The following is a 17,751-nucleotide window of genomic DNA, read 5'->3' as shown; positions in this document are numbered from 1 at the left end:
TTTCACTAAACCACATTTTCATGGAAATCGCCCAACAAATGCTGAAAACACACATTCCGATCCGATACAGTGAGAGCTGATATTCTGTGTGGCTTTTTTTCTGAAGGTTAATCAAAATATATTTGAAATAGCATTGAGAAAATCATTCATGTCCAGTTAAACCTTTGGGATGTTACGCCAGACCATAAAACACTACTTTAACTTATCCTTTGGTGCCATCTTGTGGTCGTAAAAATAAAACTAGTTCCCACACTGGTGTCTGAAGACAATCAACGGTCCTTCAAGTGGCGCAAATAGTTGAATTTCACTGTTAGATGGATGTCTTGACACTGGAGTTAATATGTGAGCTGATGAGGATGACTTTTCGGTGACCTGGCTCAGACTCCCTGATGTTTGCTCCTCTCCTAACACATTTTAAGAAAGTATAACAAACTTTTTTTTTTTAAGTCCTCATAAATGAGGTTTCTCTGAGGGTTCTTTCCAAATATTGGTGTGTCATCTAATGCATCAGTGTGGGAACAGATGGGGAAGCTTTGTTCAAGGGCACTTAATTAGGAGGTGTCAATGTAAAATTATAGGTTACAAAAATGAGAGTAATTATTACCATTTAATGTTTTAAATTGCTCATGTTATTAACATAAAGACATACAAAATGTATTATGTATATTATGTCTTAGAAATATAGCCTAAATAATGGTATGTATCTATTTAAAATTATTATTATTGATAGCAGTAGTAGTTAATGTGACGTTCAGGTACAGTGGGAAGTTTAAAAAGTGCTAGGAAGTAGCTAATTATGACCTCTGCCTCATACTAGTTGCCTAGTCCAGTGCCCAAAAACCAAGGACAATGCATGGACAATACAAGGAGATTTCTTTTGCTTGTGCAGCAATAAGCATCATGTCAGCGATGTAGACCAAGCATAGGCTACTCAGCAGCATAGAATTGCAAGTGAAAATTCAGACCCACATTTTAAATGTGCATTTACAATGACACATACACACTTAAATGTTTTCCCTGGTGGTGGTTTTATAAACATTCACAGTCTATTTCAGTCTACCTTTTCAGCTGTCTTCGTTTATTTGTTATGTACACATAGGTTTTGTAATTTTGAGCTTATACGTTTAAAAATAAAGCACACGTTTTGGTGAACCTACTGTATGGTGATGCAAAGTTTTGAATACATCCAGAAATCAGCCTTGAAAATATGAATAACTTCTATTAGAAACCAGATTGGATTAAAGCTGCCATCGTTTATCTGACTTCAACTAGCAATTAATTTTATCCATCTTAAAATCCCCCCTGTTTTGAAACGTAACACCACTAAGAACTACATTTCCCATCGGGCACCTTGCGGAGTGTTTTGTGTACCAATTATTTGTGTTCGGTGGAGAACACGCTGCTGCTGGTCAGTGACAGAGGACAAACCGAAGCAGCAAGGTTGTATAAATTGGTGAGTTGCCCGTTTTTATATGGGACATTCGTAAAAGGGCTAATGCCAGCTTCAATTTCCACATATTCCAGTAGATTTAATATTAACCCTTTCGTGTAAGCCCCGCATGTGTTGTAACAACAGTTATGCTAGTTTATGCTCCTGGTGTTCATGCTGAGGCTCTGTGAAGCAGTTGGTCTTATCTGTAGAGCCAGACACACAGATGGCCCTCTGTGGAGCCAGAAATGTGACATTTTATGGTCATAAACAGATGAGCGCTGCGGTGTGACTGCGACGCAATTTCTCTGATGCTACAATGTTTCCATATCTCGTGTTGGTTCCGCTAGTTTGCTGCAACAGCTCTGTGTTGCAGCATTCAAATAGCTCTTCTGGTATTTTTGCAAATGTAAGTTATGTTAGTTACACAACAGAGAGGTGTTTGGATTGAATAGATACTGTGCACGTTTTGTTTGTTACCTCACTGAACGCGCTGTGGCCCTGACAGGTATCCAACATGTCTGTGGATTGGGTAGGATATGGGTACGCAGCCCTTGTCGCATCCGGGGGAGTCATGGGTTACGTGAAAGCAGGTATGTGTTGTATTAAACAGAAAGCTTTGGTGGAAGGTTAAAGTTCAACCTGCTCTACAGGCTCAAATCCTTAAAACGCACAAATGCATTGAGATTATAACAATAATGATATCTGCTTGATTGTTTGACTCACTTTTATCACTGAATCTCTGGTGGTTGCATTCATTCCCTTTACAAATCCTCAAAATGTAGAAGTAGTCTTGTAACTTTTTGTCTTATTAATGGATTCATGGTCATACTATTATTTTCATGCACTCACAATTGAGAACTTGTTAGTCCCATAACACATCAGTCCACCTCATACATGATCTTTTCACCTGTGGGTGTCAGATGCAGGTGTTGACCTGCTGTGTGTGGTTTCTTTCAGGCAGTGTCCCCTCCCTGGCTGCCGGTCTTCTCTTCGGGAGCATGGCGGGTTTTGGCGCCTACCAGATCTCCAATGACCCCAATAATGTTTGGGTGTCCCTCGGTTAGTAAACTAAAATGTTCTTGGTGTGTACTGAAGAGTTACTAAATTAGAAAAACAATTTGTATCTGTGGTCATAATGCAGCCATCTTTTACTAATATTTTATTCTACTTGATGTTTTCCAGGTACATCAAGCGCCTTGGCTGCCGTCATGGGAAAAAGATTCTACGGATCAAGGAAGTTCATGCCAGCTGGCTTGATGGCTGGAGCAAGGTATCCATCTCATTCATATGACTCAATAGATTTTCTTTCTCTCATTAAGAGTCTAAAAAACATTATTTCCAGCTGGGTAAAGATCCATTTTATACTCTGTGAATAAAGTCTAATGTTTTCCTCTCGTTCCAGTCTTCTGATGGTGGGGAAGCTTGGTTTGGCATTGCTCCAGAAACCCCAGGAGTCATGATGAAGTGAAGATATCAACAAATGAAAAATTGTAGTTTCCCTATTCTCTCATGTAGATTTCATCTTCTATTTCAGGAGTGTCCTGTCAAGCATTTGTCCTTTACTGTTGAACATCATTTTGTAAAAAAAAGAAGTGTATATTTGAGGATGAAATATAGTACCATGTTTATATAATACAAATGGTTGTCTTGTCTTTTTGTGTAAACTTTTATATCTTTATTTGTATGAAAATGTTTACAAAACACTCAGTTTATTCATTGCATAATACAAAGAGGTATGCACTTATACACAATAAGCAGCATAAATTGAAGTCATCCTTCTGATTGCCATTACAGTGAAGATTTGTTTTTATGTAGTATGGTGAGTAAAAGCAGAGTGATTACAGTACTGCAGGAAATGTTAATGATTCCTCATCAGAATTAAAACAATACTTGACAATATAAACTAGAGTAAAAAATGAAAAGGCTATCCTACATGTAAATCCTAGTCAGAATATCCCAGCACTAACAGAATTGGCTCCCACTGGCTCCTTCAGGAATACAGTGGAATTGTCTTGCAAGTACAGCATCATGGCAACCATCATCTTCAAAAGATAGAGAAAAGTTGATCCTACATGTACTAGGCTCACTGGAAATAAAATAATGCCAGTGTGACATGGCCTTAATGAAAAGAATATGGAATGTTTCGTTCATGTCTTTTGTCACATATTTTATATCCTCTACCAGCTACCTCTATATTTGATTTTTGAAGATGATTGGATCTTCATTTTTCAATGTAATTTGTCTCATGAAACATATTGAAGTTTGTAGTTTCATTAAATTTGAGTTTAAATGTGGTTGAAACTCAAGATTTATGTTTTTTTAGCCAAAGATGTGTACCACTAGGCACGACACCCTAACAGGCAGCAGAGGCTGTAGCACCTTCTTCGCTGAACTACCGATTCCCACCATACTTGGATGTCCAGTCCACCCTGCCGTGGACAGGCTGAACAGCGGGAGCTCTGGTCAGGAGATTCCCAGAGTTTTTCCCCAGAGCCGAGAAGCTGCTCCCCTTCATCTGAGTCCTGTCTGTCCTCCTCTTCCAGCCCTCGTAATCTGGAAGAAAGTGCCAGTCAGTCAGTTTGTCTATCTCCAGTATTTACATTAGCTATACAGCAAGGTCTTTATTAACAGCCTTCTCACATGCAAGACACTTTCACACCAACGAAAAATGAATAGGAACATTTTTTAAAAAGCATCAAAAGTAAAGAAACATCAGGTATTGTACGACTAATGGCAAAATACTACAGTGGTACATTTTTTCAGCGAAAAACAATAAAGAGGGACAGTTTTTTCCTCTAAAAATACTAATACAATGATTCAAGCAATACAATGACCAAAGAAATCCTAACAGCAGCTATTACAAAATGACAATACCTTCATTAGTTTCACTCAAAGATGAGTTGGTTATGGGCTTGGGCTTTGCAGATTTTGGTTTGTCTTTTTTATTATCAGGAGAAGAAGAAGGATTGACTGAAAGAGTGAAGGAAGAGGAGAAACATAGTCACAGTGAGTGACAGTTTGGGTGGAAATTTTAAGAAACTAGCAAGCCAGAAACTAGGAAGTGAAGAGAGAAGGACTGAAATACAAGAATATCAGTTGGGAATGATGAGACAATTGAGCTTGTATTAATTTAAGATTAAGAGTAAGGGATGTTTGTAAGGTGCAATGCAACATTTTTAGCCACAGAACAGTAATTCTTGACATTTGTACATTGATTATAAACCACACACTAACTGTGAACTTACATGACCAGAAAAGCTGAATTTAATTCATAATACTGTATTGCTGTGATCGGTTTTGGTATCTTTGTAATCTAAAAGGTAATAAAAAAGCCACACATTATATATACTGTATGTTCATTACATATATATATTTAGATTTGATGGTTTCCTCTGAAAGTAGCTCTTAATATTTGAAGATATCTGGCTAAAAGCAACACCTGACCACTGAATATACCATCCAAGTGTTAGTTTGTTGGCTTTATATAAATGAAATAAGTCCTCACTTGTGTGCTGGCCAGCCAAAGGGGCAAGCTGGATTCTTTGTCCCACTGAGCCCACCTCTTTCTTTTGGACTGAAGGGATGTAACCGCCAGAGAGGTTATACTTTGCACTCACAAAGTTCCCTGAAAAGAAGGGCAAAAAACACATTAGCTAATTATCACTGTGTTTTATTTTACTATAGTGTCACATTATGAATTGGGATGACTTAAAGTAATAATTTTGAAGATTTTCATTTAAATAAATGTCTGTTCAGTCACTATCTATGGTCAATTGAGGTAACATAATCATGATTAAGCCTATGGCCCACTGATGAAAGCCCTTGCATTTGCAGTATTACAAATTGGGTGCCAGTGGCGACATTCACTGGAAAAACAAGAAGGTCTATCTGCAGACTCACAGTACTCTACACAAAATACCCACTTGGTTAGATTTAGGCATGAGGAGTGAGATGGTTATGGTTAGGGCAAGAATACCATGGAGAGTGTCATGTAGCATGTCGTTAGGGTAAGAACATAAGGGGGGTTGTGTCGTGTTGTGAAGTGGGTGTGTCGTCTAAGTCTGCAAAACTGCAATTAGACCCTTCTCGGGAAAAATGACAAGCGGCGCACAGCTAATGACGCATTTTCCATCACCCAGCAATGGTTGGTCCGCAAGGCCTAGAGAGGGTACACGGAGCTAACGCAACAGAGTCACTCTTCAACTGCCAACTAATGGACGTCAAACAGGCGACACTGTCCGACTCTCTGGGAAGTGAGGTCCAAAAACACACCTGCAATTACCACTTATTGCCAAAGGTGCCGCCAAAGAGAACGAAGCATCTTCGAGATTGTTACTTTAATTAATTTAACTTCTAATAAATGTTCTCACACATGGCTTTCTGATACATATTATTTGTGTGAACGCATGTGAAGTAGCTACTGCATATGTAACAGCTGCTGAGGATCCAAACAGACGACTACTACCAAGTGATTGAAGTCATTCAAGTGCTGCCATCAATCTGCTTCACCCAGCGGTCACAGATTCTTATCAGTGTAATTAGGCAAATGCCTTATTGTTCTCTTATAAAGATGTTGTGGTTGTAGTGCAATTTACCATCTATTTAGCAACTGGAGCTCTTAGTTCTCAATTATAACTGTGTATTTGTACCCTTGTCTCCTGCAGAGCTTTTACCAGCTAGTTTCTTTCACATGTTAAGTCACTGGCTGAATACTTGAAGCTTGTTGGATCAGCTGACATGCTAGTTGTTAGTTTATCTGAATTTACCCTCAAGCCATTCTACTTACTACAGCAATGTTTGTACACAGAAGAGTTTTTGCATTTGAAATAACTCACAATAGAGAAGTTACAGATATTTAAGATTACACCATCGCTTCAAACTGTGAAATACAGCAGAGACAGTTCACATGTTGCCATCTCAATTAAGTACCTTTGGAGAGATCAATTTTCTCCAGTATTCTTTCTTTAACAACAGTTTTCTCTGGTGGGCTATCCACAGATTTAGAGGCATTCTCTTCTAGTCTCACAGCAAAAAGTAGAGTTGGAGAAGATACGCATGCAATCAGAGAGAAAGGAAAAAATGGATGAGAAAACTGAGAGAAGAGAACAGATATACAGAGCACCAATGTCAAAGGGACAAAATGACATTTGTGTGTGCATGTTAGCACTGATGAAGCTGCTCAATTCATCTCAGTTTACAGAAAGAGAGGAAATAAAAAGGAGGATCTTGATTTTAATGAAAAAATATATGCATGAGTAATAGGTGAGTAGAATCAAAACAGACATTTGTGTGTGTGTGTGTGTGAGTGCTAGGGGTGGGACAAATGAGCAGGGGGTGCAGCTGAGGGCCATTTAAGGAACACTTGATCTTACACTGACGGTCTTAATCTCATGAATAAGCAATGGAGAGGGAGAGACAAGGTGAGCAGAAGAAGAGAGGGAAGGAGGGTGCACAGCAGGGACCCATATTGTGTGTCTATCTACATGACAAATGAATTATAGAGATCTCCCATCTCTAAAGTCGCAGACACTTGGGCTCACTCGTAACACTGCTGTGTCCATGGCACCATAACTACTGATCAGGAGACATTAGCTGCATCATTAGCATTTAGGGCCTTTTTTGTCACAAAGAGGACGGTGTCAAGTTATGTAACAGTAGGTGACACTGACAGAAGCCAGGTTTCCACTGCATGGTAAAATGAGGCAGCTTAGTCATTATTTATATCACTGATTTGATACTTTTCTCTCATTTTGTTGCTAAATATAAGGTGTTAGCTGAGTCACAGGTTCACAGAAATACACAGATAAATGGGTTTAAGTTTGACAAAGGGTTTTTTTGTCTTTGGATATTGCAAGTCTGCATTTTCTATACCACAGAGTTTCATAGTGTAGGTCTACATCTGTTTTTTCAAACATTTTCTATCAGGTGAGGGGAAAAATAAACTTTGAAAGAGTCTTTGAAGAATCAGGGCATAAAAACTGGTGAACATAACAAGATACTTGCATTAAAAGACAATGATTTTTCTTGGAAAACGCTGGAAAGCACAGTCATTTATTCTTCTTTGTGGGAGCTCTACAAGTCCCGTCATGCAATTTGTTCTCAGTGTTCACAAAAAACACACACATTTTGTTGGAAATAATGTTAGTGAAATCTGGACACCAGAGCGTCCTCCGTTGCACACTTCACCAAACCTCTTAACAACCTCTTCATTAGACATCAGCAGTCCTTACCTGCGTTGGCTCTGGTGACAGATAATCCCGCTCCAATAGGAGCAAGTGGTTTATTTACAGTGTTTGAGGAGTTCTCCCACAAGTCCCGCAGCGTCATACCACTCAACTCCTTATCACCAGAGGAAGTCTGATTCTTGCCGATCAAACCTTAAAGAAACAGAAATTATGTGATGAACTCTAGAAAGTATGAATTCTACAACTGTTTTGTTGCTTTTTCATGAAACTGACCAGGTAAATGATTCAAGGTGATTGCACTGATGCCTTGTTATTTTGACTTGATATTAGGATGATGCTTCTTATATGTTAGATTGATTTGTTATTGTGCTGCTTGCATTACAAAGCACACAATTAGAAGGTATCTGACAGAAGGAAAAACTGGGGGTGCCATAAAGAAAAAGGTTTTAGTGTCCTCTAATGCCTGTGATCCAATTCTATGCATTTTACTACTTAACAGTTCGATTTTTTATGATTATGATCTGTACTTTCCATGAGTTACACCATAAGTTTGGTTGATATTTGTTTCCATAACTAATTTATAATTCATTGATATTTGCAATTAGCTGACTTTGCTACATGGCTGTTTTTTAAGACAATAAGATCTACTAGCAGTCTAGCTTGACTACAAACCACAAGACTACAATAAAACAAAGTTTAGAAATACATTTCAGTGGTAGTTAAAGAGGGGAAATGATCCAAAATCAAAAATGACATGCAAATTACATTACTGGCTATTAGACATGCAGTCTTACCAGGCAGGTATCGTGATTGGCTGAGATAATGCTGCCGTGCAGCAGATCCTGGGAGACTGGAGTCCATTTGGCCAATCTTAACATTGTTGGGTAGCTTGGTAACTGTGCTGAAGGAATACAGAGGTTTCTGCTCCTTGGGCCTGAAAAACAGAAACCAGATACAGAAGGGTACAGTATGTGCCTACATACGAACTAAGTTTTTAGAAAAGTGCAGAATATATGACCATAAGCAGATAATGTTCTACTAACACTGAAGGACATGTGAGATACATAACTTTAACACTGCACACATCACTATATTGAGTGTAGATCATTCCATTTTCGTCAAATTGACACTCCAGTTAAGACACTATAGCACTTACTGTGGGCGGTGCTCCTTTGGGCTCTTCGCCTCCTCTTCATTCCCCAAGCTGGGTTTCTTGGAATTGGAGACAGCGGTTTCCGATGGGTCAGAATCCTCCCAGCTGTCTGAGGTCTTGGCCACTGTCTGGCCCCAGCGACGTCTGCCACTCTTCAGCACGCCCATCCCGCCACCAGCAACATTGTTCTCACTACCCAGCGACGCTGCCTTCTGCACATTTGGATGGATAAAATCTGTCTTAATAATTTAACTCCCACTCCTTCTCTGCCTCTATGCATTTTCATGATCTTGGTATCCACCATAATTTAAACAAAATTTAAAAAACAATAAATACATGTCTGATTTGCACAGAAACACTCACTACATAGCTGGAGCCTGCTGGTTTACTCTCAGCTTGGGGCAGGGAGATCTGCTGAAGAGGTTGATGCTGCTGGTGGTGGTGGTGGTGGTGGGGGTTTCTGGAGGATGATGTGGAGGCTTTGGACTCAGAGGAAGACTGCTGGGGATCATTCTTGGACTCCGAGATCTGCTTCTGAGCCGTCTGTCTGGCCTGGACCTTCTTGACATCCTGACTCTGAGGACGAGGCCCTAAGATCTGGCCAACCTGGAAGTACGGGTAACGTAGGGACTAGCCAGGGAGAGAAAGGAATACAGATGGCTGTTCTGTTATTCTGAATATTCTGCAAACATTGTTTTCTAGCACAATAAAGATGTCTCTTACACAGCTTACAAGTATAATAACTTGACAAAAAAAGCAGGAGCATGTTGATGATGATGATGGATATGCAGTGCAGACTTTATTCCATACAAATAATGACTTGTTTGCTGTCTAGGTTTAGCATGAATCATGAGGGTTTTCTAATAATAGGCTAAAATTGGATGTGATGTATCCTTATAGAACCAAAACACTTGGGAGCTTTGTAAGCAGAGAATGGAAAAGCATTGTCACTCCCTCTGGAAAGGTGTTTCCTACTCAAGGCTGATGGAGTAATTCAACTATCTCACTAGGGTGTAAATTATGTCCATCTATGTAATGACTATGTGTTAGAGATAATACACATACGTGACATCAGCAGAGGTGGAACATTGTCTACTGGCAGAGGGGATGATGTATAGCTTCAGCACTATTTAAATTGATTGGGATTAGGATGCTAATGCAATCACAGTATTGGAGCTACAGATAATCTGCATGTGGTGAGTGCTGCACTGTAATCACAATTCATTCTCTGAGGATAGGTGGGTGTTTTTTCTGATCTAAAAGTTTGCTTCAAGTCCAGGTCATACTTAGTTTTAGAAAATGACAATCCAAACACAATGCACACCGTGAATAATTATCACTGTGGCTGTTATGTGTTAAAATATTTATAATATTTAATACTTTTATTCCCAATAAATGGCACTGATGTTGGACAGACATGGAATCTAAAGCTTTGAAGTTTTACACCCAGACTTTGAAACATTAGTCTGCCTACCTGTACAGCAGTGGGTCTTTTTTTGGGGTCCCATTGCAGCAGGTCCTTCATCAAGGTAATAGCCTCGTTGCTGGCATTTGGGATCAGGGTCTTTAGGTGGGTCGGCACACATTGGGGAAAGCGAAAGTTCATAGCTGAAGCCAGGTGGTAGCCCTCCGGCCAATCCAACTAATGGAGGAGACAGTCAGATGGTCACACATTATTAAATTTATTAAACAGGTGTTTAGAGGTTGAAGTAGGAGATTTTCTTTTGCTAGTATTTATATATTAATAGCTCACCTTTGAAAATATTTTTTACTTTTTAGAATCTATGGCAATGTGCTTAAGTACAGTTTAAAAGGCACGTGTATTATTTGCATGGTTACATGCAGTAAATATATGGGACCTTATAAGCGAGCATTGTCTCAGTACAAGCAATAATTGATTCTGCACTGTTTACAGCCACTGAGTTATAAGAAAATTGAACTTGTAGGGTCATCTTGTAAGTCTGCATTAGAAACCTTTGTGTCATTTTGCTCTGTGAGAACATGACATTTTGCTCTGTGCAGATCACATATAATGATGCAAATGAAACCCAGCACCCCCTGAACACATCTGGTCAGCACCAACAAGTGATTTAATGAAAGAACCTCCAGTGCAATTATACAATACATCATAAAAAATGTATAACCCTACACTAGACTCATCTTGTGTGCTAATGAACCTTTTCAACCAATGTACCCATGAACCAATGTGAAGTACACATGAGTGGCACTGAATGCCTGCCCTTGTTGTAGAGGTTACAGACTCAGTTCCTGACCAGGTCATAACAAAATAGAGCTCTGAAGGCTTTCTGCTTAGCAATCAGAGTTAATAGTGATGGATTTGGGGAAAGCCTTTGAAATGAAGTGGCGTCCTGATTGGCATGGAGCACTCTTAAGCTGCTTTACACTGGAGAGAGAGGACCCCTCATCCTAGCCTACTCAATATTTATTTCTATTTGATAAACTTCTTTTATTACAGCACCTGATCAGAAAATGTATTTTTAAAACCCTGAATTAAGGTCAACCATTTTCACCTCTCACAATTGAGTTTCGTCTAACCTTCTTGACAGTGCCTAGGACTTGGCAGATCTTAAAAATCTCGTCCACTTCACTGTTCCCAGGGAAAAGAGGTCTGAGAGTGTAGAGTTCAGCCATGATGCAGCCCACAGCCCACAGGTCAATAGGAGAGCTGTAGGTAGACGACCTGAGCAGAACCTCTGGCGCTCGATACCTACACAAAGAATATAATCAAATCAACAAGCGAATTACACAGACTGCATGGTGAATTTTACAAGGAGGAAGTTCTCTTTTGCTTGAATTCACACATGCTTTATCACACTGTTCTTGATGCATATGCCTGCTTTTTCTTTTTTAAATGATGATGAGAAAAGTGCTCTCACCATCTGGTTGATACATAGTCAGTGTAGGGAGGTTTAGAGCGGATCTCTCTGGCCAATCCAAAATCTGCTATTTTGACCAGTTCTGGACCCATACACAACAGATTCTCTGGCTTCATGTCTCGGTGGAAGAATCCTGCAGAAGGTTTAACATCAATATATTAGGCACCTTTTAACACATACTTTGCTTTACATATATTGTACTGAGTTTGTGGTGTTCTAAGGGTCACTCTAAATTACAAGACTTTTTACAATATCAAACACACCAAAACCACACTACTTTTCGGACAGGCAAAAAGTGACAGAGTAAAGCTTCTTACCATGCTTATGTACAAAAGCCAACCCAGATATCACTTGAAACATGATGTTCCTAATTTCATTTTCTGAGAACATCTTATTCTCTCTAACAGCAGACCAAAGAGACAGAGAAAGGGAGGAAAGAAGGGTGAAAGAGAAATTAAAGAAAAGCAGTTAAAAGAAAAAGAAAGCCAGAAAAGTACATGCATATTGGCTGTGTGGAAGCATGGCAATGTATGTCAAATGCAGGCTGGTTCTGACTGTATGTGTATGTTTGCATTTACATAACTTTGTATAATTTTTTTCTCCTCTGATTAAACATGACCATGTGGGATTAAAATGACTCTGAAGTCTGTTATTTCCGCTCTCAGGATAAGTTTGCTTCATACATATGATGCATCCACACATCCACTTATTATAGAACTGCAGACTAGAGAGTTCAATAAGACTGTTAAACAAGGCAGTTATTGAGGGTTCACATACTACACGATTTTCATTAATTAATCACCAATTTGACCATTGAAGACTTAAAATAGTCCATATTTCATAGCTTTATAGCTCTCTCATTACTTTGATGCAGTGAATCTTGCAGTATGAAACCACTCTCATGCAATTGCAAGACGTATGGGGAACACGGTGCACCTACCATGTTTGTGAATAAATGACAGGCCTTGTAAAATCTGAAAGCTTATGTTTCTTATCACTGATTCAGGGAATAATTTTCTTCTGTAAACATAAAATTAAGAGCATTCTCATAAGCCTGCTAATGTCAGAATCATCTTAAACAGCACTTTGGTTGCTTCTGTACACACAAAGTAATAGGTATATATATATATCTTTTTCCTCCTGCTTTTTAAAATATTCCACTGCAAAATCCTGCAAAATTCCATCACAAAACCTTACTAGTGTTATTATGGATCTAACAGATTTGTTTCCTGAGGTCAGGAGGAGGAGTGATGCTGTAGAGTCGCTCCTGACCAGATACTGACATTTGGTAACTTTGTGTCATGATTTCCAGCTAGAAACCACTATGTTTATACACCTTGTCCAAACATTTGCATTGTAAAATGTGGTAGTTATTTTTTTACCTGTCCTTCATAAGCTGGTAGAGGTTCTCCTTCATATACTCAAAGACAAAGTACAGGTGATCGTTCTCTCTGATTACCTCCTTCAGCTTCACAACATTCGCATGGTTCAGTTTCTTCAAAGACTGGTGTGACACATCATGAGAAGACAAGAAGAGTATTGCTAATGTAAAATACATCTAATAACAGATTTAACAGACATGTTACTTAACTCCCCAACATAATAACAATACATTTTTGTAATTACTATGACTTACAGTTACAGTATGAGGTATCTCTAACTTAATTGCAGGCATTCATAACTGTATACTATTTGTTGGGTTGTATAAAATCACATTAAAATATTATCATGATTCAATAGTAAGGCTTGCATTATTTCCCGGGGCAAGTAAAATGGCACGTCGGGCTAGTAAATCTAGCAAACTCTAGCAATAAATAAATTTTGGCACGCACCTTTGGCCAATCAAGAATTGAGTAGGCTATTAGCATGATGCGTGAAACAAACATCAGGATTATGTGAGCACTGTCAAATAGAGGAATCAGTGGAGCATGTAATTTTTCACTGCCATAAATACTCTCGAGATCGAAAAACATTAAAGAGGGAGATCTGGAAGCTTGGATTGGAGGAAATCAGTCTAAAAAATGTATTTGCCATCGGGTTAGAGATTTTATTCCATCTTTTTAAAGAAACTAGGCTAATCAAAAGAATTTAGTGTTCTGTGAAATACTGGGGATGGGTCATACCATTTTGGAAATGCAAGAATGTTTGTTGCTTCGTATCTATGACACTGTGTCCTTGTTCTGTTTCATTTACTTACTAAAGATTAAACATGACAAGTAACTTCAAAAAGCTGCTGAATTTAAGTATCATATACAACATGAATTATCCTTCTTCTTAATCTTGACCACTCTTGAACATCCTTACCTTCACTTCTCTTAGGTTCATACATTCTTCCCATGAATAAAACTTCCTCTTCATTCTATGGAAGGAAGTCAAAGGCAGCTGTTAATTTACAGTATACATGCATCAACTCAGGAGTAGAGCATATTACATTTGCAGGTCATATAAATTGCACCCAACATACAATAGTGTCACAATCTTTACAAATTTCCTTAGTGAGTCTCCATTAATAATTCAGTTCTTATGAGGCGTCTCAAATTTCAGATCATGTCATTTCATGAGCAAAACCTGCAAAAGCTGTAGAATGTAAGATGACCTAAACTGATATTCTTAACTCTGCAGGCTTTAATATTAATTTTCTCTACTTGAATTAAGTCTCCAAACACATCCTGACACAATTGTTATAATTGTACATCGAAATCCCTCAGCCACACACCACCTGGTACACTTGACACCTTTAACATCTTTGAGCAACTCCCTCCATCTGGAATTATGTAAGTGTCATTGAATGTGTAGATATCCCTTACTCCTCTCTGGGCACCTGCCAGTTTCGGTCATCCCCTACACAATGTCAGCAACCTGACACACACCCCTCTACTTTCACTCTCTTTCACCGTCACCACATGTATTGTCTTGCATGGTAACCAAATAATCAACCAGTGGACGCATCTCCCGGTATCTCATGTATTATTGAACCCTGCTGCCATGCTGCAGAAACAAAGGCATGGAAGCTGGTTTGTTTGCCCTGGTGATGGCAGGAAACTGGAATTAGACCTAAATGTCACTTTGAAATTTCTTTTTTTGTAACATTATGAAAATTATCCAAACTATAGTTGTTCAAAGGGGTTCAGATTAGGGTTAGTGTTAGGGTTAGGGTTAGGCATACTCACACCTTGAAAATTACAAATAAGAACAGGAAGTGGTCAAAATCTCTGTAATGGACTATATCAAGTGATCAAACTGCTGATATGATGGACAGTTCTCACCTCTTAATAGCCACCAGCTCTCCAGACTCGTTGCTTCTCCCCATCAGCACGCTGCCGTAGGTTCCATCACCCAGCTGCTTCAGGGTGGTGTAGCGATTCATCATCTCTCAAGATGGTTTCATCAGCTTGTTAACTTTCCTTGTGCGTGACACGAGTTGTGGAAATGCAGTGTTGATTCATTGATCAAATCTCTATCCTGTTTCCCGTTCCTCTTCTGCTGAAGAAATGTTGTCTTTGTTTCACCGTCCTCTTCTCCAGAAGAGTTTGATTGTTCTTTCCCAGGAGGAAGGATTTTCAGTTGCCCAATATGTCACAAAGGTCCCCGATTCTTGAAGCTCAAAACTCATCTTGCAGTAACTTATCCATTGGTAGAAAAGCTTGCTGTAGGTCAGTCAACAGTCAACACTGTGCCTTTGCAAGCCTTCAGTGACAGTAAAGAAATGAACATTGTCAGCAGCATACATACATGTCAACTACAAATACGAAAAATCACAAAAATGAAACCTGTAAGTTGTCTTAACCAAACCTGAAAAAACCTAAGAGATCTGAGGACAAAGACCAGCCAGGACCATTTCTTGTTTTTCCCTCAGTGAGGAGGATTAGGTGTGTGTCACACTAGTAGAAGGCTCCAACATGCCTACCCAAGGGAGATGACACAGCCAGCCCTAGGCAGATTAGGCCAACAGGGATGTAAATAGGATGTTACATCACCATCATGCTCACCGGTATCCACCACATTTCCCAAGCACATTGCCTGACGAGAGGATTTGATTGACGCCACAGGCTACAGTGATCACACTGTTATGTTGTATTTCAGACAAATAAACCTCCCTAAGGACTTTTTTAAATAACAATAGCAAAACTAAGCAGATCTTCTCACTGCAACAGTTGCTATAATGTATTCTGTTCTGTTTTCAGGTTGCAAAGTCTGTCCCTGAATGTGTTTCTTGCTTTAATGCCTTCGAATTATATCTACATATGCATTCCCATATTGACTTCATGTATAATAGACTATAAGGTAAACCGAGCAGCCTCCTTGAGACCTTTTAAGCCTAGTTTATCCTCTTAAATGGGGGATTCATGTTGGGTTGTCCAGTGGACGTTGTTCAAATTGAAGACTCAAGGTAATTCTGATCTTTTTGTGGTGTCAGAAATGCCCTTCATGATACCTGAGCAACTCAACATAAATCTATGGACTACAACATTGATGACATGATGCTATGTGCATCCAGGACAGGCAGAGTTTCATAGGTTATATTGATGCAACAAGTGTTCCCTTATTAATTCCACTGGATAATAGTTGCTTTGGCCATTTTAATTATCCTCAAGGTATAAACTCATTCATTAAATGTGTCATTAAATTGCAGAAAGTGGGATTTCAACCAAAAAGTTGCTATTTCTTCAACTTACATTAAATTTACCTTGAGCAAGGCAGTTAAGTCTGGTTAAAGAGCAATTACCAATTGTGAATGTGTGTAATTGTAAGACTTGACTGAAAAGACAGCATGTACACTCTGTTATAAGAAGGGTACCAAAATGTCAGAAAAACTGGTATTTCCTTGATAAACAAAGAGTTATGGATATATGCCTTGTTTCCAAAAAATTATGAACTACATACATGTTTTAAGCAACATAGGCTTCATGATGAGTATTTTGGCATAAGGATATGACTTCCATCTGTGAGCCATTTGCATCTATCCTTGAATGCTAACCTGCTGTATGTGGGTTAATAAAGGGAATGCAGTCATAGGTAAGCCAAGGACAGCTAAACAAAATAAGATTAGTGTTTCTTTCATTGAATGGGGCCAGAAACTCCCACTCACAGACGATCCCCAATTGGATCTGTGATTCCTGTTAGTTATTTAATGACTGAATCATTGCTTCAAATAACAATATGTAAAAGCACGGTATTTGTATGCTTAAGGATTTATCATTCTTGCACATTGCATGTAGATGTTTACATGTATTATATTCCATTGTAAATTTAGAAATGCTCTTCCTACACAGGAACCTGCTTGATATCCATGTCTCCCTGAGACAATAAGCAATAAGACAAGTGGAGAGGCCAGCCAGAGGACTGCTGGCCTGCACTCAGTTTTCACATATGGCAATCTGTTGTGGGGGGATTTAAAGGGAATTAAGATGTATCCAGGCCACAAGACATTAGGAAGCTATTCAAGGACAATTATAGGCTACTGAAAACACATGTGGACAATAACTTGACAGTGGAAAAGAAACACTGAGTTACATTTTATCAAGACTTCTAAATGTGATTACACTGTCAGAATCTACTTTGTCTTCACAAATCCATCTACTCTCATTATTACTTCAACTTAGCACACAGCGGGCTCATTAAACAGAAGCTTCCTCGTAAAGCTTTACTCTAAAAATAAGTTTTGATGAACTCAAATAAAACATACAGTGTCGTCTATCTGAAAAGAAGAAGAAAAAACATTTGTTGTTGACATGTCAGCTTTGACAGCTCTCCTGATCTTTAAACAGGCCTATCCCTCACTTTCAACGTGTCCTCTTCTTCCTCTAATGCTCTTAAACTCACCATTTAGGGGTGTTGTTCCTTTGTTCGGCCGTTGTCTGGGTCCGCTGATTGCACCAAGTTTCTTCAGATAAAATTAACGTAGTGTCTAAACACAAGCTCTTACGATAAGATGCGCGCGCGTTTGTGTGTGACAGTTCCCCATGGAAACGTACACACAAACGACAAGTCCGTGCAGGGCGCAATGCTTTATGGGACTTGTTGTCCTTGGGGCTGATGAGTGTGCCTGAAGCGACAACATTAATTAGTTTATGTCTGGATTGA

At 39.0% G+C, this 17,751-nt stretch overlaps 2 protein-coding genes across 13 annotated transcripts; one reads left to right on the top strand and one right to left on the bottom strand.

Moving 5' to 3' along the window:
• Positions 1 to 1,352: 1,352 nt before the first annotated feature.
• tmem14ca (transmembrane protein 14Ca) lies at positions 1,353 to 3,071 on the top strand. Of its 2 annotated transcripts, none has more exons than XM_042398800.1 (5): positions 1,353 to 1,453; positions 1,938 to 2,022; positions 2,390 to 2,491; positions 2,615 to 2,702; positions 2,835 to 3,071. In XM_042398800.1, the coding sequence occupies exons 2-5, from the start codon at positions 1,947 to 1,949 to the stop codon at positions 2,890 to 2,892; spliced, it is 324 nt and encodes a 107-aa protein (XP_042254734.1). In that variant the 5' UTR covers positions 1,353 to 1,453; positions 1,938 to 1,946; the 3' UTR covers positions 2,893 to 3,071. The 2 variants fall into 2 exon arrangements, with proteins under 2 accessions (XP_042254734.1, XP_042254732.1); XM_042398798.1 differs by lacking the exon at positions 1,353 to 1,453 and adding an exon at positions 1,733 to 1,838.
• Positions 3,072 to 3,109: 38 nt separating this feature from the next.
• Positions 3,110 to 17,651, bottom strand: mak (male germ cell-associated kinase). 11 transcript variants are annotated; one of them, XM_042398785.1, is made up of 17 exons: positions 17,491 to 17,577; positions 15,460 to 15,598; positions 14,934 to 15,354; positions 13,972 to 14,026; positions 13,050 to 13,171; positions 12,608 to 12,687; positions 11,668 to 11,800; positions 11,327 to 11,498; positions 10,245 to 10,412; positions 9,134 to 9,400; positions 8,774 to 8,982; positions 8,412 to 8,551; positions 7,663 to 7,809; positions 6,362 to 6,448; positions 4,938 to 5,057; positions 4,307 to 4,402; positions 3,110 to 3,985 (listed from the first exon to the last, which is right to left on the bottom strand). In XM_042398785.1, the coding sequence occupies exons 3-17, from the start codon at positions 15,035 to 15,037 to the stop codon at positions 3,825 to 3,827; spliced, it is 2,061 nt and encodes a 686-aa protein (XP_042254719.1). In that variant the 5' UTR covers positions 15,038 to 15,354; positions 15,460 to 15,598; positions 17,491 to 17,577; the 3' UTR covers positions 3,110 to 3,824. The 11 variants fall into 11 exon arrangements, with proteins under 11 accessions (XP_042254719.1, XP_042254715.1, XP_042254717.1 ...); XM_042398781.1 differs by lacking the exon at positions 12,608 to 12,687 and adding an exon at positions 11,985 to 12,067; XM_042398783.1 differs by lacking the exon at positions 12,608 to 12,687 and adding an exon at positions 11,985 to 12,067 and having other exon boundaries at positions 15,460 to 15,570; positions 17,491 to 17,573.
• Positions 17,652 to 17,751: the final 100 nt, after the last annotated feature.

The sequence above is a fragment of the Thunnus maccoyii genome, chromosome 21 (genome assembly GCF_910596095.1).
Source record: "Thunnus maccoyii chromosome 21, fThuMac1.1, whole genome shotgun sequence".
NCBI classification, from domain to species: Eukaryota; Metazoa; Chordata; class Actinopteri; order Scombriformes; family Scombridae; genus Thunnus; species Thunnus maccoyii.
This window is presented reverse-complemented; position numbering and strand designations above follow the sequence as displayed.

Bases quoted from the DNA above. Each gene is read 5' to 3' on its own strand.
- tmem14ca (XM_042398798.1), top strand. From the start codon at position 1,749: ATGTTTCCATATCTCGTGTTGGTTCCGCTAGTTTGCTGCAACAGCTCT. The intron at 1,839-1,937 runs GTAAGTTATGTT...TGGCCCTGACAG, and splicing joins CTTCTGGTATTTTTGCAAAT to GTATCCAACATGTCTGTGGA. The intron at 2,492-2,614 runs GTTAGTAAACTA...GATGTTTTCCAG, and splicing joins TAATGTTTGGGTGTCCCTCG to GTACATCAAGCGCCTTGGCT.
- mak (XM_042398782.1), bottom strand. From the start codon at position 15,037: ATGATGAATCGCTACACCACCCTGAAGCAGCTGGGTGATGGAACCTAC. The intron at 13,172-13,971 runs GTAAGGATGTTC...GTGTCACACCAG, and splicing joins TGAACCTAAGAGAAGTGAAG to TCTTTGAAGAAACTGAACCA. The intron at 12,068-13,049 runs GTAAAAAAATAA...GTCTGCTGTTAG, and splicing joins TACCAGCTTATGAAGGACAG to AGAGAATAAGATGTTCTCAG.